The sequence below is a fragment of the Cebus imitator genome, unplaced genomic scaffold, assembly GCF_001604975.1.
Source record: "Cebus imitator isolate Cc_AM_T3 unplaced genomic scaffold, Cebus_imitator-1.0 Scaffold304, whole genome shotgun sequence".
Classification (NCBI taxonomy): Eukaryota; Metazoa; Chordata; class Mammalia; order Primates; family Cebidae; genus Cebus; species Cebus imitator.
Window position 1 is genome coordinate 694,748 of NW_016107619.1, and position 21,639 is coordinate 716,386.

At 35.5% G+C, this 21,639-nt stretch overlaps 1 protein-coding gene across 1 annotated transcript in view; it reads left to right on the forward strand.

Moving 5' to 3' along the window:
- Window positions 1-21,639, forward strand: part of CNTNAP2 (contactin associated protein 2) — a 1,742,807-nt gene that overhangs the window by 447,880 nt on the left and 1,273,288 nt on the right. Inside the window, exon 8 of the mRNA XM_017502914.1 lies at window positions 543-807. Within this exon, the coding sequence (XP_017358403.1) occupies window positions 543-807 (265 nt within the window). The remainder of the gene's footprint in view (window positions 1-542; window positions 808-21,639) is intronic.

The window sequence follows — 21,639 nt, forward strand, 5'->3', positions numbered from 1 at the left end:
GTATATAAATAAAAAAATTATAAGGTGTATAGATAAAAATCCAAGAATATTTTCCTAAAATATCAGTTTCATAAATAGCAAACATATGATCATTGTCCATACTGAGACCAGAGTAATATGTTAATTAATGTTAATATTGACCACTCAGAATAGGACAGAGCATCTATCTCCCTGACTTATGTTCAGCCAGCAGCAACTTTGCTGTCTTCAGAAAGTCTAGTGATCCACACTCATGCCCACAACACACATACACACTTTATAACTCGTGATCAGCTTATCTCCTCAGGCTGTCAGGCTGTCAGTCCCATGGTGGAGGCTGCTTGTTACAGGCAGCCACTGCTGTTCAGTGTTAGGCCTTACACTCCAAGTAGATTCATGGTGGTGCTTCCAGTCGCTGAATCCATGCCCTGCAGCTGGGTGTGAGTTTAGCTCAGGCTCAGGCTCTGCTTCAAAACTTGTAGAGCTCTACCTTCATCAGTGGTCTTACGTGGACATTTATTTTATTCTGTGTCTTCCTCAAAGCATGCCTTTCTATTTTATAGGGAAATTTGAGCTTCTCTTGTGTGGAACCCTATACGGTGCCTGTCTTTTTCAATGCTACAAGTTACCTGGAGGTGCCCGGACGGCTTAACCAGGACCTGTTCTCAGTCAGTTTCCAGTTTAGGACGTGGAACCCCAATGGTCTCCTGGTCTTCAGTCACTTTGCAGATAATTTGGGCAATGTGGAGATTGACCTCACTGAAAGCAAAGTGGGTGTTCACATCAACATCACACAGACCAAGATGAGCCAAATAGACATTTCCTCAGGTCAGTGAAACCTATTCGACATTTGTTCCTGAAACTGCTATTGCAATTTCCAAAGCTAATGTTTTGTTTTGTTTTGCTGGTGTTACATGCTGAGGATTAGGTTGTAATTCAGATCTTCAAGACGCTGACTTAGTTGTACTATGTGCTGACTGAGTGAGGAAAACTTGGAAGTTGCTGAGAGGGCAAGGTATGAGTGAGGGAGAAAGTTGGTTGAGATTGTAAAAGCAAAATATATTCCTTACCAACGCTAGCTTATATTTAATAGAGAAATTGCTGTTCTTTTAAGAGAATAATTTATATTTAAACACAAAGAATGTTTTTTTAAAAAACACAGTTGTATCTGGTATCTTTTGACTTTATGAACATTCAAGTACCTTTTACTTATAGCAACAAGGTTGTACTAATTACAACTTTAAGAAATATTCCACTGCCGGAATCAGAACTTCAGAATGATCTTGCTAAAATTATGCTAATGTTTGGAAAAGAAAACAAAAGTGAATACAAAGTAGAATGACAAGATTTGTGTACCAACTGAAGGAAGACTGGCTTACCAACAATAGGATAATTTAAAATTTGGCTTTGTAGTGACATGACAAGTGGACGCTTAGGTAGTATTCTTGCTGTTTGAATAGACTTAGCAACCTTGGAATGTTCTTTGATAAATATGGTACAAAGAAAGGTGATATTTTAAATTGAGATGTTATAAGCAAAGAAAAAATAGTCACAACATTGGACTGATAAATAGTAACTATTTTCATCTATTTTTCTTGAGATATTCTTTGCAATAGTCGTGTGCGTGTGTGTGTGTGTGTGTGTGCGTGTTTGTGTTTGTGTGTGTGTGAAGAACCACTTAGAAATGGGTGATGCAGAGAAAACTAACATTTACTGAACACTTAGTACAGAAGTAACAGATACTGAAGGAGGTCATAACAGAGAGCTCAATTGGATGACTATGGACTCTGTTTTCTGAATATGCCAGAAACACTCATGACACCCTATGCATATACCCAAGATGGTTTCAATCACACTGTGATTTGTGTTCCTCTCATTTCCCCTCTAGGCTGTATGCTCCTTAAGAGCAGGGGCCATGCTCCTTCTTCTTCTGACTCTAGCATATAGAATAGTACCTATAAGAGGTACTCTAGAATATTTGTTGAGTTCAATACTCTGATCCTTTAAACTAACAGAATACCCCCTGCTATAGGGCATACATTTTCTTGTAAAATAGGCTTTATGTTTGTGTATGGCCTGAATGTATGGTCTATTGCTGAAAAGGATGCAAGGAAGACATAAAACTGTTATGTCACAGATGTGCCTAAATTATTAAAATCAAAAGCTATTGGAAAATACCTAGATATTCACTTCTCCATTTCTCTTTATTAATTTTGCTTTTTCCTTGAATGTCCATGGTTGATAAAATCAATCATATTTTCTCACTGTATTCTTTCATAAGTATACCTAGGGAGATTTACAGCAAATAGAAAATTATCTGGAGAGACCAGAAAAACAGATAAAACTAAAACAAAAGCGAATGCTTGCCACAGTTGAAAAACTCCTACTTTACATTCTGTTATGATTAATGATTATTTTCTAATGACTAAACATATAAAAATATTAGTATGAAGGCCTCTCTCCTCGCATTCTCTGAGCAAATCCAATTTGTTTGTAGGTTTCCATGTAACAGGAGCCAATATATTTAAAAGAATAAGATCTTAAACCTAGTGGTCAATAAACATGTATTACTTTGATTTTGGTATATTTTAGTACTCCAAGATACTCTCGCCTAATTTAAGCTGTGTTTATTTTGAAAATTAAAGATAGAATGAACAAAGGAAACCAATATATGACAATTAATTCACCTTAATATATTTGCTTAAAGATAATAAAAATGAACTGAAGAATTTTTTGTCAATTTAGCCAAGAATCTGTGCAAATTAATTGAAAATGATATGAAATCCAAAGATTTTCATAGTATTACCCTCATATAATCCAGTGAAAACACCTTAATGCTTCAAGGAGTTTTTTCTATATACGTTGTGGAAACTAAGTGATCATATTTCAGAAAGATTAGCTGAAAAAAAAAAGAAAATCCAACCTTTTTAAAAAATTCTATTTTATATTCATCCATTCCATCTAAAAATACATATGGAAACCATAGAAGATAATTTCCTCTTTTTTTTAATGTATTTTATCTAATTCAATTAAATTAAAAATAATTTAGTAAAGTGTCAACACTGAGGAAAAAGTTAACTCAAGATTCTAATGTTTGCCTTAACAGAGGGAAATGCATCTGTATCATAGCTATTCTACCCTTATCAGCATTAGCATTGAAAAATGTCAGTCCATTTCTCCTTTTGTTTAATATTTCGATTGAAATAATTTAGAAAATGCAGAAAATCTAGAAAAGAAAAATAATCACTGATAACATGCTTTTGTACACACACAAAGTAGTGCATTGAGAAGGTAATATAGAGACTCTCAGATACTGTTAATATATACTGGTAACTTGGTTTTTATTTAATAAGTTCCGTGGTCCAGGATGAAGGTTACCCAGTTAGATCAAAAAGTTTTTTTTCATCTTGGTCAACATTGTTCTTTGAGACTTAATTCAAAATATTAAATATATCTTATAAGTAAGAGAATGTTTAATATATTGCTCACCCTCTCTGTGTATCATACTTTCCAAGCTGCGATTACTGTTTTCAAGAGTCTCATTAGTAATTGACAGTAGACTTGACTTACAAAATTCAGTCAAATGCAGTAGACTTGAATTTGTGGGGTGGGTTCTCTCTCCATGAAAATATTTTTCAAGTTGTGACATCAACTCTTTCTGACGGATAGCCAAACAAACAACAAAACCCTACCTACCTTATTTCAAAATGCTTCAATTTTATCCCACTATATCACTTTCTTTAGGACAGCAGTTACTGATTTATGAATAGATATTTATGCATTACTTTTAACTAGGTATAAATGGTAAAAGAAAATAAATCAGGTCCTAAAAAGGATCTAATGAATAATAGCTGTTCATTCTGGGCATAATTTTGTTTTGTTTTTTGTTGTTGTTTTCTATATTTTGAGTTGGAATCTTGTTCTATTGCCCAGGCTGGGGTGCAATGGTGCGAGCTCAGCTCACTGCAACCTCCGTCTCCCAGGTTCAAGTGATTCTCTTCCCTCAGTCTCTGGAATAGCTGGGATTCCAGGTGCCACCACCACACTCAGCTAATTTTTGTATTTTTAGTAGAGATCGGGTTTCACCAGATTGGCCAGGCTGATCTTAAACTCCTGGCCTCAAGCAATCCGCCCACCTTGGCCTCCCAAAATGCTAGAAATTACAGGTGTGAGCCACTGTGCCCAGCCCATCCTGGGCATAATTTTCATTTTAACTTGACAATTCAAAACCATAGGGAAGGTGGACCTAGAACTATGTTTTCAAATAATTTTGATCAAAGCATAATAAGAAAATATTTTATGCCATGCCCAAAATCTACTGAAACAAAGTTTAATGAAATAAAACTTATCTTTCTATTTTAGATACACTATGATAATTGTGGTATTTTCTCTTCTTTTACTTCTTATCTTTAAAAAAATTTTCCATGATACACTATAATGATTTTATTTCCTAAATACAGTTTGGAAAAACTGACCTGCATTCTTTTTCATATTTAAAGTTTTGAAATTTTAAAAAAATTTAGTTGCCTGGAAGTATTAACTCCATCATTCTATGTTGGAAAACTAAATTTATCTTATAGGGCCAGTATTATACTATTATGATGGGGGTAAAAAGAAGGATTAATATGCATTACTATTTGATGGGGAAAAAAAAGCTCTGCCTACTTTTTGAAGTAAGATTTTATTTCGAAATGCCTCAATTTTATGTCACTAAAATACAAATATTTAGGACAATACTCAGTTGTGGTCTGCCAATATTAATAAGGTAATATGATGTGATTCAGCATTTATCATAGTGGGGAGAAAGTGATTTATCTTAATAGTCTCTCTCACTTATTGGAAAATAATTAACTTCTATCCTTATATAAACAAAGCCTTTCCAAAAAGCCATTCAGAATATGTCATGTCCTAAATCAGCTATTTTCTTATACCCGAGTATTGGAACCTCCTTGTTTTGTTAATGGAGGTTTTGCTTCAATTTTAGAATGGCTGTTCAGCGCCCATCCTGTTTCAAAAACATGTACTCAGCAATGATTATCTCTGTATGTATTTTCATCTCCAAAGGAAGTCTTTTGTGGCCTTGTTTTATTTACTTTGCTTCTTGGTAAAATGTTCTTTGTAAATCATTATGTTCCATTGGGTGTGTGAGGGGAGGAGTGACAGTTTTCAGTTCAGTGTGTGGCTGGGAGCATGCTGGGAAATAGTTCCCAGTTCAGTCTGGGAAAATATGTTTGGAAACACTCCTGGCACTGTCTATCCTAAGCAATTAAAATATCTCCGTTCTTAATTTTGTGAACATATGGAAATGTAGCCAGCATATTAATATTTCTTAAAAAGCTTATTTATGCCATTTTCCAACATTCAGTGATAACTTGCACCACGAGACATCCTTTTCATCATATAAGAAAAAAGATCTCATTTGAAATACAATTTTTGATGTTTCGGTTGTTTACAGGAAAATTATTATTAGTTCTATGCTAATATTTCAAGATGTCTTAAAATAAATTCTTATAACTCAAAAGCTAAATGCTTAGACATTACTACAAACACTTTAAGGGATTTGTTTTATTATATTTTACAGCAAAATACTTGGAGACTTATTTAGCAAGGTATATTCTTTGATTCAAGTTTAAACCGTAATTATTAGAAGCCTTAAAAGATGTTACTTCCATTTGGTCCATTAAATTTAAGTTATTCTGATTCTAAGAAAATAAAGAAGCACCCAGAGATATTTATCACACCATATGTACAATATCAAAAGTACCTGATAATAAACTACTGAAAATGGACAGGTGATTTTAAAGAAGATATTTTTGTGTGGAATACTATTATATTACTATAAATCATGTTTCTTAAATAAAATTTAAAAACATGATAAAATATCATGTTATGAATAAAATTTTTAACAAAAGCTTAAATAGACCATGACCCTAATATTATTATAAATAATAGAAATTTTATTTCATTCTAAATCAGAATGAAATTTTTTTCATATATTTTTTCACATATTTTTATATATTTTCATATATTTTTTCATATATTTTCCCTAATATCTATATTTTCTACAATAAACATCAATAGTTCTTAGAAATCAAAAAAGATATACTTTAAAACAATTGATGATAAAGTGATATTTCTGAGAAGTATGAAGCTTAACAATGTTACAAGGGGAAATTAAATAGCATAAGTTATATCAATATAAAAATTCTAGTTTCCTGACTTGGAAATATGTACAGTCAATTTCTTAAAAGTTTGGCCTTAAATAACAAGCTTCAACAGAATTAAAATTGCATTTACATACAAATAGAGAGTTTTATATTCAGGTGCAGAAATTTGGGAGTTGTGTCTATAATGTTTCATTATTTGAAAATATCTAGGCAAAACCATTCAGGACATAGGTGTAGGCAAGGACTTCATGACCAAAACACCAAAAGCATTGACAACAAAAGCCAGAATAGACAAATGGGACCTAATCAAACTCCACAGCTTCTGCACAGCAAAAGAAACAGTCATTAGAGTGAATCGGCAACCAACAGAATGGAAAAAAATTTTTGCAGTTTACCCATCTGACAAAGGGCTGATATCCAGAATTTACAAAGAACTAACACAGATTTACAAGAAAAAAGCTAACAAGCCCATTCAAAAGTGGGCAAAGGATATGAACAGACACTTTTCAAAAGAAGACATACATGAGGCCAACAAACATATGAAAAAATGCTCATCATCACTGGTCATCAGAGAAATGCAAATCAAAACAACATTGAGATACCATCTCACGACAGTTAGAATGGCTATCATTAAAAAATCTGGAGACAGCAGATGCTGGAGAGGATGTGGAGAAATAGGAACACTTTTACACTGTTGGGGAGAGTGTAAATTAGTTCAACCATTGTGGAAGACAGTGTGGCAATTCCTCAAGGACCTAGAAATAGAAATTCCATTTGACCCAGCAATCCCATTACTGGGTATATATCCAAAGGATTACAAATCGTTCTACTATGAGGACACACACGTGCACACGAATGTTCACTGCAGCACTGTTTACAATAACAAAGACCTGGAACCAACCCAAATGCCCATCGATGATAGACTGGACAGGGAAAATGTGGCACATATACACCATGGAATATTATGCAGCCATCAAAAACGATGAGTTTGGGTCCTTTGTAGGGACATGGATGAACCTGGAAACCATCATTCTCAGCAAACTGACAGAAGACCAGAAGATCAAACACCGCATGTTCTCACTCATAGGCGGGTGTTGAACAATGAGAACACATGGACACAGGGAGGGGAGCACTACACACTGGGGTCAGTTGGGGGGAAATACGGGAGTGACGGTGGGGGGTGGGGAGCTGGGGAGAGATAGCAAGGGGAGAAATGCCAGATGTAGGTGATGGGGAGGAAGGCAGCAAATCACACTGCCACGTGTTTACCTATGCAACAATTTTTCATGTTCTTCACATGTACCCCAAAACCTAAAATGCAATAAAATAAATAAATGGGGAAAAAAAAAGAAAAGAAAATATTCATAACTCATTCTGAACAAATCTCATACCATCTATGTAATTTTAAAACTATTTTTTAGCATGGATAAATAACTAGACAGGTAAGTAGATAAACAGTTGATAGATAGATATATAGATAGATAGACAGATAGACAGATAAAAACATTTTCCCTTAAAACTGTTGCTAGCTATCAGGTAACAATATATTTCTTTTTTATTAATAAATAAATGCATTGAATAAACCAATAAATCAAATCACTTTATCCCCAAATAACCTACATACACTATACTTCTATACAAGAAGTTGCTGGAAAATAATTTTTAGATTATTGTACTTTTTGATGGGCTTGTGGATATCTAAAAGTTTCCAATAAACTCAAATCCATCATCTTAAGACACAAAAGATAAAACATGGCTCTGTATTCTTAGGGGGAAATCAAAGCCTATGAAATTCTGATTGTTAGAACACTGCACTCACTTTAATAAGGAGCCTACAATTGAGCTGGAAAGGAATAGATTCTATTGTTTAGTGGATCCCAAAAGTGAGGTAGATGAAGACCTGAGTTCTAGATCAAAATAGATAGATAGAAATAAAATATCCTTGGACATATTTACAACACATTTTGCTGATTTTATTCCCCCAAATTCACAAACAAACTTGCTGTGAGAGCCACATGGTACCAAGTAAAAGACATTAAAGTGAATGGTATGTTGTCCCTGGGTAGCTTCACTCAACTGACTTTTTATTATATTTCAATTTCCAATGTGGCTGTACCATCATCATGCCAACTGAGTGGAAATCCACCTTTAATTACACTTCAGTACATGCTGGTGCACATTTTACATCAATAGAAGCATTATAGTGCAGAATGAAAGAAAAAGAAGGATTGGGAGAGAATTTTATGATGTTAGATATTGACTTATCCTTTAGAAAGCAAGAGGGACATTTTAATTTATCATCACACTCCAGGATACCATTTCCTTTCTAGTTTCTACAAGATTTCTGAGCCCTTTAAAATGTTCTATGCCTTTTTCAGGGAAGATGAATAAAACATGTGTTGTGCATATGTGCATATAATAATTTTTTTAATTGCAAGGAAGAAGATAAAGTTTTAGTAAATTTGATGGATAAAATGGAGGCAAAAGGTGCCAATGTGAACCAGACTGTGTTTCAAAATCTTCAGTTTACTGTACAAATAAATCCAAGATAAAAAAGTAGGATATCACTAGTTGATACTAAGAGAACGAAAATGAACTATGAAAGAATAGCAAATAACATAGCCCAGGAACTCCAAAATTAATATATGCATGTAGTTGAAGATGCTGCTAAGACAAGAACAGGGAAGACATTGAAACAAATTAACTTTACTGAAAAGCCAGTATATTTGATAATGTTGTATGTACTTACCATGCACAGCATGATGTTTTGAAGTACAAATGCACTGTGGCCCTTAACCTTTCGTTCAAGTGGAAGGGCTGAAACTTCATGTAAGGTTGAAGCTTACGTAGTGGATAAACGAGTAATTGGTAATTTTAAGCAATAAGGATTTATAGAGTAGAGATATATCGAAGTCAACTTTAGATATTTTTGCAATTGAGTATCTAATTTTGTTTCAAATAGTTAACAAAATAAATAATGTTGGCATGAACTAATCAGGGATTATGTACCTTTATGATCAGAAAAAAACACAAAGCAGTCATTGGATTGGACCCTCCCCTAAACCACTCCCCACTCTCCCCATTAAACTCATGTTGAGAATTACCAGGGATAATTAACTTGACCAGGAAATTCAGACTGTGAGATAGTATCATTGCCTGGCATCTACCTCCCTCCCCCCACCCCCACCTTTAATTTTTAAGTAATTTGGGAAGAATTTAGGCTCGTTAGGTTATCTGTTGCTTGGTTGTAACTAGATGTGGAAACCAGCCTTCTTGCCAGAGGGATTCTACAGATTCTGTGAACCTCTAAAAGTGTCTCAGGATCAGCTGAAAGAATTGACTCCTTTGGAAACTCAATATCATTATTAGCCACATACATTTCTTATTCTCTTTCCTTTGTTCATCAACATTTTTCACCAGAAAATTTTGGGGGACTCATTCTATATGCTTAGAAAGTAGTTAATTTTGGTAAACATAGTATAGTTATGGTCCCATCTGCAATCATAACTACATCTTATGACTTAGTTTATTTGGATACATTTCCCTTGAGATTTTCTTATTTATTTATTTATTTATTTATTGTACTTTAGGTTCTGGGGTACATGTGCAGATCATGCAGGATTGTTGCATAGGTACATACATGGCAAGGTGGTTTGCTGCCTTCATCCCCCCCACTTCACCTATATCTGGTATCTCTCCCCTCATTATCCCTCCCCACCCTCCCCATTCCCACTGTCCCTCCCCTAGACCCTCCTACTGACCACAGTGTGTGATGCTCGCCTCCCTGTATCCACATATTCTAATTGTTCAACACCCGCCTATGAGTGATAACATACGGTGTTTGGTTTTCTGTTCTTGTGTCAGTTTGCTGAGAATGATGGTTTCCAGATTCATCCATGTCCCTATGAAGGACAGGAACTCATCGTTTTTTATGGCTACATAGTATTCTATAATGTATATGTGCCACATTTTCTTTATCCAGTCTATTGATGATGGACATTTGGGTTGGTTCCAGGTCTTTGCTATTCTAAACAGTGCTGCAATGAACATACGTGTGCATGTGTCTAAGGCTTTTCTAACCTGAGGACAGACCCTACTTCTAGGAACTAAAATTCTGTGCTATTTTTGAGTCATCTTCTCCCCAGTCAGTGCTTTTTTTTCTTTCATTCATTCTCTATGATTCAGTTTTACAATTACAGTTGTGCCTTGATTCTTACTGTAGCAGTTGGTAGAATCCGGTGTTTTCTGAAAGATAGTGATAACCTACCTAGATGTCTACTCTCTATAATTACTTCTAGTCTTTCTTCTAGCCTTTCAAGACTTTCTGAGATTCCTCTGAAATTGGATCCCTATTCTTGAACCTCTGTCCAGAGGCCAAGATCTTGATGCTGCTAGACATATGAACCTGCTGCCAGTTCCCTGCCTGGATATCAGAGTACTGCACAACTCTGATTTCCCAGGATTCTCTCCTTCCCTCATTCCAATCTTCTGCTATTTTATTTTTAACCCTCACATGGTTGACTTGATCATTCTAGGTCGTAACTTCCTCTTGCCTATGAATATTGCTTACCCCTCTGGGCATGAATTTTAACTACCTTCCAATCTCAAATGCTTCTATCAATCCTGTGCACATCTGTGCCAAATCTCAGCCACCCCCGTGTTCTTTGTCATCAAATTCCTATTACTTCTTGGCATGCAAACCTACCATGTAGTATACTGAGGAAAATTACAAGCAGAAAAGTAGTAAAGTTCACAGAGTCCCTTAAGATTTTAGCTTTGGTTGAGCATAGCTTGTCAATTAGTACCATGGCCAAGATCCTAGGAGCGATAGGCCTGCATCTATAATGCTGTACATAATTTTAGGGACAGAGGCCAGAAAAGTTGTCCTGTTAGAAAAGGAGAGCCTCTGGAGCCCATTGGCAGATACCAGGCAACTTCTCTTTTGTACTCCCTCAGATCTGCTGAGCTAGCTTCCTGCTGTACTGCTATAAAGGCTGGAGAGAATGAGACTCTGGGGCCATCCAGATGTGTCTCTCATCTAATCCTAAGATTACGATGACAACTCTGATAATAGATAATAGCTATTGAATGCTTACACTATACCTGTCACTGTGCTAAAGCCTCACCAGGTCTCCTCCAGCTAGTGAATAGAAGAGGTTTAAAAAGAGCCCAGAAATTTTCTTAGCATGCCACACAAGAACATACCACACAAGAGCCCAGAAATTTGGAATCTAAAGTCAGTACCGCCCTTGGCCACTACGTGTCATATTCATGCAACAGTTTGGTGTTACGCGATCACATAGGATCAGGTACTATTGAATATAACAGATGTGAAATATTTGTTGAAGGCAGAACCTGACATCAGTGATGTCCATTTGGGATTCTCACAGGAGGGTTTTAGGCAATCTCCCTTATTGTTCTAATTTTTCTCCCATATTATGAAAATTTCTATTTCTAAAATATAGGAACAATAATTCAATTATTTCCCCTCATTAAAGGATAAGTCCTGATTTCTTAGTATGTCACACAAGAATATGCACAAACTAAGCTTCGCTGGAGCATTTGGCCTCATTTGTCCTACTTTGCATCACAGTGACGACTGTTCGCTCCCTGACAAGGATTTCCTTCTTTACATTCCATCCTGGCAAACTGCCACTTATCATTTATTGTCCAGTTTTAGTATGCTTTTCTTCCCCAAACCCCAGGAAACAATCTACCATCCTTTCGTATAGCACCTTGTATCTCGAATAACAATTATTTTTCGTTAAATTTTAAATCACATACTCCTCCGCTGTATGTCTTCCTCACATCTCTACTCCTAACACCACTCACTTGTCAGAAAATAGGCAATCAATAATTTCATCTTTGCTTTTTTGGTTTGATTTACACTTAGACTGCTGCAGAGTTTCCTTGCTCTTCTCTCTGCCTCCTGCCTCTCTAAACAAGTCCATTCCAAACATTTTCTCCTGATTAAAATTCCAAAATGACTACTTCCATTGAATCATGTTCCCATTCAACGGTCTTTCATGAACCCCCAAGTTTTAAAGATGGCCTCACATGTCCTCTGCAGAAAGCCTTAATACCAATTCCATGGCGATCTCAAATCCTTTACAAATTCTAAATTATCTTATTGTTTACATTTGTTTCACATGATGTATTATATTGTTCAGACATTTGATTACTCTGTTTGAAAATACTTTATCTTCTAAAGTTTTTAAGAACGATAATCTCACTCTTCCATTTTCTGTCCACCTCTGAGTTTAGCATGAGGTATTACTTGTGGCATGTTTCTAAATATCCAGTTGATTGATTTTTTGAAATGAACTGATATCAAGATGTTATAAACTGAAACTTTACAATTCTGTTATCTTCATCAGTTTATATAAACCAAATTCATTATAAAAGGAGAGCAGAAAATATCTCAAAGGAAATAATTGCTTAACTGTGGGAGGCTAATGTGTGTGAAATTGATCAGGACTTAAATTTTAATTTGATACTTTTATAATAAGAATTTTCTTAAAAGAGATTAAAGCCTAGAGCTGTACTGGGTAAACTATTTCATAAATAAAATGAAAGTGTGTGTACATTTGCTAAAAAAGGTATTCTCAAGAGCATGACATGAAGTAAAACCTTGAAATTAGTCATATTCCCTTTGTATTTATTTTTTTCACACAGAATACGAAAAATAAATATACATGATTAAAATTAATTTAGTTTTATTCTTCAGCCTTGGGAATGCATTTGATATGATTCACTCCAGAGAAAAATAAGAGAATAAAAATTTTTGGACCTTCTACTTAAGATCTGCGATCTCTAGTCAGTTCTACACTTGATTAAGACAGAGATTGTCCATTTATTGTAGGAGTCTAGCCTGACTCGCTTTGTTAAGAGAAATGGCGTCTATTGATGATCCAATCACATTGCCTCTGAAGTGTTCTATTTGAAAACTCCAAGCAATAAGACTATTGTTTTGAAAACCAAGCAATAAATCTTAAACTTTAGAGTAACTTTATATGAGACTCCATGAGTGGACATGGAGGAGTAAATCTCACTTCCACCATTCTTCCATCCCGACCCCAGTACATTTATCTTAGGTTCACCTAAGACCATACAGCATGTACTTACTACACTTCCAGCACACTTTATTCAGCTATGGTTGAAGGAACAGAGCTAACACATTCCCCACTTGTACCACATATTCTTTATAATGCAGTCTTCTACAAGGAAATGTGAAATCTGGATCACAGGTAGATCTACAACAAAATGTAGATCTGCAACAAAATATAGCAATTCCTACCATTGCTAATTTGCTTTTGTTCTCTTAATGGAGCCATGACAAATAATACAGGCAAGTAAGGAGAAGAAATATTGAGGGAAGAATCCTCTAGAACAGTGGTTCTCAGCCTGTAGTGATTCTGACCCCTAGGGGCTATTTGAATATATCTGGAGACATTTTTGGTTGTAATAACTGACGAGAGAGGGGTAGGTATATTTCTAATCTTTTTTCTCCAAAAAGCTACTGTATTCTATTTCATGCAGGATAATCAGTGCCATTGGCATACATAGCAAATGGTTTGTTCATAAAAAACCTTGGTGAGAGAAATAAACCCTTGATAGTCTCTATAAGAATTATTTCTACTAGGAAACTGAAAGAAAAAGAGGGCATTCTATATGTATTGTTTTACTGCCCAGAGCAGTTTTGTAATACACAATGAGTTTATTACATAGAATAGCCAATAGGTATCAGTATTGGAAAAAAAAAAAAACCTAAAGAATGTGAGCTCTATTCCTGTACATGAGTGCATTCTCAGCAATGTTGTGTGGCTGATAGGTATTGTGTGAGTGAGTGGGTGTGTGCAGGCATACATGCATACTTAAAAAAAAATCCTCTAATCTTTGATGAAATTAAAACCTTAAAATTCAATAATTTTAATTGAGTGCTATAATGTCTCCATTTTTCACATTTGAATGATTTAGAATAGAAAAGATTAAATCAGTAAGATGATATGACATTAGACAAGTCAGAATTATAGCTCATCTAAATCTTGTATTCAGTGTTTGATTTCTTTCATTCCTCTTCTCAAACATTTGCATATTAACCATTAAGCAACAAAATATAACAATTCCTACCATTTCTAATTTCCTTTTGTTTTCTTAATAAAATTATGACAAATAATACAGGCAAGTAAGGAGAAGAAATATTGAGGAAAGAACCTTCTAAAGCAGTAGTTCTCAGCCTGTAGTGATTCTGACCCCCAGGGGGTATTTGGAAATATCTGACAGTTTTTGATTGTCACAACTGAAGAGTTGGGGGTAGGATGTTACTGGCACATAATGAATAGAGGCCAAAAATCCTAATGAATATCCTGCAAAGCACAGGACAATACCCACACACCTACACCTCCCACCAAACAAAGGTTTGTCACCAAATGTCAATAGCATACAGGTTGACAATTCTGACCTGAAGGAGCTCCTCTATTGCACTCAGGAAGCTGAGTGCCCCCAAGGGAGGAGCCTAGACCCCCATCCCACCCCACTCCAGGGACTTCCATTTTCCCCCATACGAAATAACAAGTTAACAAGTTTAGACAAGCTAATTCCTGAGGTCCCTTTTAGGATCATTTACAGCTTTTCTCCTCTTTTATCATTTTGCTCTGTGTTGTTAGTTTCTTTTTTTTTCCTTTCCCAATATACACACTTTGAAGAATCCCAGACTCCTTTTTCTGGTTTTCACTTTTGCTTTCTTTGTGGAAATTTTGCACTTCAAAGCAATGAAGAGACATTGTCAATTTCTCTTAGGTATGGTCAGAATAAAGCATATGATAAGGTAGTTTTCCTGGTACACAGTTTTTATGTACTATTCTAAGGCATATTTTGTTATTTGTTTCCTACAGATGTCAAGCTCTATTTTTCCAAATATTTGACTCTCTAGTACGTTGCATCACTATGACATTTTCCTACTGTTTTTATCATTAGTAGATGCAAATATAAATTATGCCTCTTTGTGTGAGTTTGGCACAAGGCAGCAGATCATTATTGCAATGCTCAAAACAACAGGTTACTAATATTAAGTTCAATTGTTATGAAAATTTATATTATAGCATAAGAAAAAAATGGAGAGGAGAAAAGAGCCTTTCCCCCCCCATTTATTTATTTTATTGCATTTTAGGTTTTGGGGTACATGTGAAGAACATGCAAAATTGTTGCATAGGTACACACGTGGCAGTGTGGTTTGCTGCAGGTGGCAGTGTGATTTGCTGCCTTCCTCCCCATCACCTACATCTGGCATTTCTCCCCTTGCTATCTCTCCCCAGCTCCCCACCCCCCACCGTCCCTCCCCTATTTCCCCCCAACTGACCCCAGTGTGTAAGAGTCTTAACTAACATGCGTCAGTCTGCAAAGTGTGTTCTAGTGTCTCCTTCTGCACTTTCTTGTTCTCTGTCTCTTTTCTGCTCACCTTCTCAGTCTGCCATGCCTTGCTCTAAAGAGGCACCCACCATTTGCCCCAGCAAGCCACCCAGCCTATGGAATAGAGTGACAAACAGCTCCACATTGTTCAGATCTGGGAGCAAGCCATGGCCCTGACCCAAAGGTCCATGGGGGTCACAGGCTATTACCTGGACAGTCCCTATAATTATAAAATACCACCAATAGAGAAAGCTCTTGTGAAAGCAGACATTCAGATAGCTCTTTCTTCTGAGTGTTATGAACCAGTAACTCCATGTTCTGGCTTGGCTGCAAAACAGTTTATAATATTTGAAGATTATAGAGGAAATGTTGGTGTTACACTGTTTAATTTAGGTAAAGAAAAGTTTGAAGTCAAAAAAAAAGTGATCCAGTTGCATATCTCATTTGTGAAAGGATTTTTTTAATCAAAATATAGAAGAACACTGAAATGGGTTAAGAATAACACCGAATAACACTGAAATGAGTGAAGAAAATTTGGGTTTCATTGGAAACAATTAAAAATGCATTCCAAGAACAGAAAATGAGAATGTATAGCTTTTCCTTAAAGAAGAGTTTCTGCTTAAAATGGTTTGATGTTTTCCACTTCTGTAAACTTATTCACTCTACTTTCTAAAAAATTACATTTTCTTGTGATCAAAAAAAGAGTATTTTTATTGGGCTCATATAGAAGCTTAATTTCTTGCTTTCCTACAATTGATGATTGTGTGTATTCATCCATTTTCACACTGCTATGAAGAAATACCCGAGACTGGGTAATTTATAAAGAAAAGAGATTCCATTGGCTCACAGTTCCACGTGTCTGGGGAGGCCTCAGGAAACTTACAATCATGGCAGAAGGCAAAGGGGAAGCAAACTTGGAACTTTTCCCATGGCAGCAGGAGAAGAGATAGAGTAGTGAGGGAGGAAGAACTCTTTATAAAGCCATCAGACCTGGTGAGAACTCACTCACTATCACCAGAACAGCATGAGGGAAACCACCCCCATGATCCAATTACCTCCCACTGGGTCTCTTCCTAGACATGTAGGGATTATAGGGATTACAATTCAAGATGAGATTTGGGTGAGGACACAAACAAACTGCATCAGTATATAAATCTGCTTTGTGGTGACATAATGCAAACAGTTTCTTTTTAAAATAAAGTGTATATCAACTACATATACAAAGAACCTGTATTATTTAATTCAATAAATGATACCTTCTCAGCAAACAAAACAAAAACAAAGTGTGTCCCTTAGAGCTCTAAATGGGAGACAACTGTAGGCATGATATAGCAAAAAGAGTGAGCCCTGAACACCTTTGCCCTTCCATGGTTCAGCTTCCTCTGCATGGAGTGTAGTCAGGATGATCTTGTGTCTTCTCTCAGTAATCAGCTTAGAAGTTCCTCTTCCTTGGTTGGGCATGGTGGCTCATGCCTGTAATCCCAGCACTTTGGGAGGCCCATGTGGGTGGATCACAATGTCGGGAGGTTGAGACTAGCCTAACCAGCATGGCATAAACCCCAGCTCTACTAAAAATACAAGAAAAAAAAAATAGCTGGGTGTGTTGGTCTGTAATCCCAGCTACTCAGGCGGTTGAGGCAGGAGAATCACTTGAACCTGGGAAGTGGAGGTTGCAGTGAGCTGAGTAACAAGAGCAATATTCTAACTTTTGTTAAAAGAAAAGAAACAAATGTACAGTTGAGTGTAGTTGAGAATTACAAAGAAAAGGAACAGAAAAAAAAAATTAGTAAACCTAAGCAGGCAACTACATAATAGGAAATTCACAACATGGACCTTGACTAAGTGCAAGGCAGAATTGTAAGTAGCATAAAAATTATTTTCCAGCATCTACTGCTTACTAATTTTATAGAAGGCTCAGACAGGAGAGATACTAATTTCACTTAATAGAAAAACCTAGGCTAATACTATTTGAAAACTGGGAAATATTGTTATATACATATGAATTATGAATGTTGATTTATTGTCTACTCCTTGTTCAACCCCTTGCTCACCACTCCGTGTGAGAAATCTGCTCAAAATAGTGAAAATGCAAGAAAACAAAACAATACAACAACAAATTAGGTAAGTGATCAGATTGCATAATACAGAAAATACTTGGAATGACTATGGAGGGGAGATGGAAGGATCAGACGAAACCCAAAAAGAGCCGCTAAGGAATGTAAAGAAATAGAATATCAGCCAAGGCATGTTTTTAATGAAAACCAAGAACCGGAAAGCTCAGAACTAACATTGACAAAAGGGCACTTTGTGACAACTAGGTGGTGCTTGATATATTTTACCTCACATAATTGTCACAACCAATTATGAGATGTATATAATCATTCTTTTGTAAGGAGAGGGCCAAAGCTTAAAAGGTCACACAAATTCTCTAAGTTTTACAGAGGCAAAGTTAGTACTTGAAATGAATTTGGCTTTATTTTTAAACTCCTGTGCTTTCTAGCACTTCATGCTAGTGAAAAACAGTGAAGTGGCAAATCTTCCAAAAGCCAGGGAAAATGTTAAGTAAGAGGGAACTGGTATAAGGGAAATGATAAGAATGAGTTTACTCTTTTGTAAGCTTAGGCAGTAAAAAAAAAGAAGTGAGAAATAAGTAGACAAAATCATAATAAGGTCACATATATCTAGCATGGAAGCTATTGAATAAAACAAATAGTCAAATAGAACTAAATATAAAGTATGCTTTTTGTCAGCTAATCCCTAGAAATAACTTAAAGATGGCAATGCAAATATTCACATCTTTTTTGGGCAATTCAGAGAAAAGTCTACTTTAATGGACTTAAGTTTAGTATTTCCATTCTTTACTTCACTTTCACCTCCATAAACGTAATTATTTTGTTTCTTTGCCAGTCATTTTATGGAAAGCTTTTTCTAAAGTATAAAACTAAAACCAAAATATATATATATGCAAACATAAAACATAATTTTTATTTAACATGTATTTGGCAGCCTGTTTTGTTTGCAAATCCAAAAGGGGATAGTTCCTTTCAGGGATTTTTTTAATGTGTTACTCCAATATGTTTTCACTGCCCCTGAACACTTGCAAGCACAGCAAAGAGCTGGGAAGAGCAGCTGGGTCTATCTTTGGCATTGATGCGCTAATGTGGAAATGGAACTGCCTTTGGAAAGCCTTTCTTGTTAATTGTTAAGTTTGGATGTACTTTTGCATCCAAATTCCTTTTCCCTGATCTAGTTATAGAAAAACTGTGCTACCTTCTACTTTACCAATGGAAAATAATAGGAAGCATCATGTCTTGTGCCCCCAAATGTGTATTTTGAATTTGATGATTACAGCAGTGCTGACATAGCTAATACCCAGCCTACACAGTTTATAGCAAAGATAATGACTCATGCTCATAAGAGATTAAATCTGCTTCTAGAAACTATGTAGTAATCTAGTCCTATTCAAAAACTTTTATAATCAGAAAAGCATCTGACTATTCATTGGTTGTGTTATCTGCCTTTTGCTTGCCTAAATAACTAAAATATATTGAGCAATAAATTAGAAGCAAGAGGTTGTGGTGGTTGATTACATAGACTCTAGAACCTAAATGCCTAGGTTCAAATCTACTATATACATACATGCCTATCAACTATACTTAATCTCTCTGTGTCACAGGTTTTTCCTTTGTAAAATACTGTAATGGAGCTAATAATAGAATCTGACCTCTTAGGCTAGCTATAAGAATTAGGTATGAAATGATTAGGAGGGTAACTGGCTTTTATAAGTATTAGAATTTTTGTTGTTGTTATGTTATTGGTACTGATCTTGCTGGGGGGGAGTCCAATCAGGCTGGTGGGAAAATTTTCAGTTATAAAGAATATATACAAATCCTTTTGGAAGGCCTGATATTTTTAATTACAATACTTGGCTGAAGGCAGTCGTGTCCCCTTAGTTAAATAAATTAGAGTAGAAAAAAGGAATGTGGGGAGTTTATCTAACTACCTTGTTTACTCATGTGGTCCTAAAACTAACCTTTAATCTTTCACAGACCAGATGACTTTCTCGGGGGGAGGGCAACCAACTTTATCACCCACAAACAGTGTTTGCTCTAGGCCCAGAACCTGGCCTTTAATCTTTACCCTTTAGTGATGTTGACTCAAAGCCTTTGTCATTTAATGTGTGCTGAATAAAGGGTGGGAAGGCCAAGGAGTTGGGGCCAGTGGCCATTAACTCCTTCAAGTGAGACACCACAGACACCCCAACCCACTTTTCCACAGTATTCTGTGTTTGAGTGAATGGATTCATCTGTCATTGAGTCAGCGTCTACAGGAGAGACCCCTGCAATCTTGGTATTATGAAAACAAAAAGGACAATAATCAGTACTTCAAGTAATGTGTTTACAGTATAGTTGAGGAGATAACAAAATAAATGAACATTTAGCTTATCATATGTGTTTAAAAACATTAGTAGATTTGATGGCAAAATAACCAGTTTAGATGCCATCTTATTAGACAAATAAATATATACTGTAAACATTGTGTTTTAATTATGCTTAAATCTGGAAGAGCCAGGATTTCTCTTCCAAGAAAGTGCAGTGTCACGAGGTAAAGAAATTAATTCAAGGAGAAGGTCTGAGACTCCTAAGATGCCAAAAAAATTTAGAATTATCCACGAGGTGGAATAACATTCATAATGATATTGATATGAGAAAGCAGTTTCTATGGAGTGGTAGAGGTGAAACCTGTATAAAGTAGTTTTAATTGAAAAAGAGAATAAGTGAGATAAGAGGAATTAGAGACAGAGTACAATCATCTCATATGAGGCATTGGGCATAAAAGAAATGAGAAGTAGAAGGGGAAATTTAAGATGATTATTTTTCAGTTAAATTAAAGAGAGTGTATGTTTGACAGTGGAATCATCCAATAGGTTATACAAAATTATGAAGTACTTTTAATCTTTTCTGAATTGAGTATTGTTTAAAAGAAGTATGGATTTTTACCTCAAATTTAAAAAACATTTAAACTTACTTGTTTGTGATAAGCAATTGTAGACACTGATAGATAATATTTGCTGACTTTTAAATAGTCTTCCATTTTCTATATTAATTTTAGTGCATTCTAGTCTCTAAGAAATTATAGTCTGTCCTATTTCTTAGGACTGAAATGTAAAATTCAGAGCCTCATAACCAACATCACAAAGCAAAATATAGGAGAAGCGATGAACTGAGAGACAATGATTTGTTATTCGACTAAAAGTGTCATGTATGTATTTGGTCCATTGACAGGTTAAAATTCTGTAGAATTGCTACTTTTCATATTATACAAATTGATGAGCCCAAAAAAGATTCTAGTATCATTTGTGTGAATTCAGCACCTACTATATATGTGGGAAATGTACTAAATAAACACAGAAATATATGCTGTGTTCTCATTTCTGACTTTTAAATAAACTTCACAAAGGCTTTACTTCATTTGCCAGAGAAATATCAATGCAGAATGGCCAAATACATTGAAATGGTTTTTGTCCTTCTCTTAGGAGTTCTCACCTAACTTTTCTTTCTTTTGCTGCATTACATAAACCCTGTCTATGCACACAGTGTGCTCTAAACCCTTCAATGTGCTTTCACTGATGTCACCTCATTTGAGATTTAAAAGAATTTTGAGAGACAATGAGAAAAGGTACAGCTCTTTTAGGAGGGCTGTGCAAGGGTATGTCAAGGATTGTCAAGGATATGGTAGAAAAGACTTTTGTATTTGGGACAGATGACCTTTACAGTTCTTGCTCAACCTTGAGCTGTAATAACTGGACTGATCATGTGTATGTCCTCATCATATCATGTACCAAAAACGAAAGTAATTATGGCATATTCCTAGAGGAGATCATTATTTTTACCTTCACACTACTATGGTTATAATCATATGTCACCTTTGATATCATGCAACCATGAGCCCTATGTAGAGAATCGCAAGGAAAGAAAATACTTGTGCTTTTTTTTAAATCACCATATCCACACTTCTGCTTCATTAAAAATCAAAAAAAAAAAAAAACACCCAAAAACAAAACAAAACAAAAATCCAGAGGTGT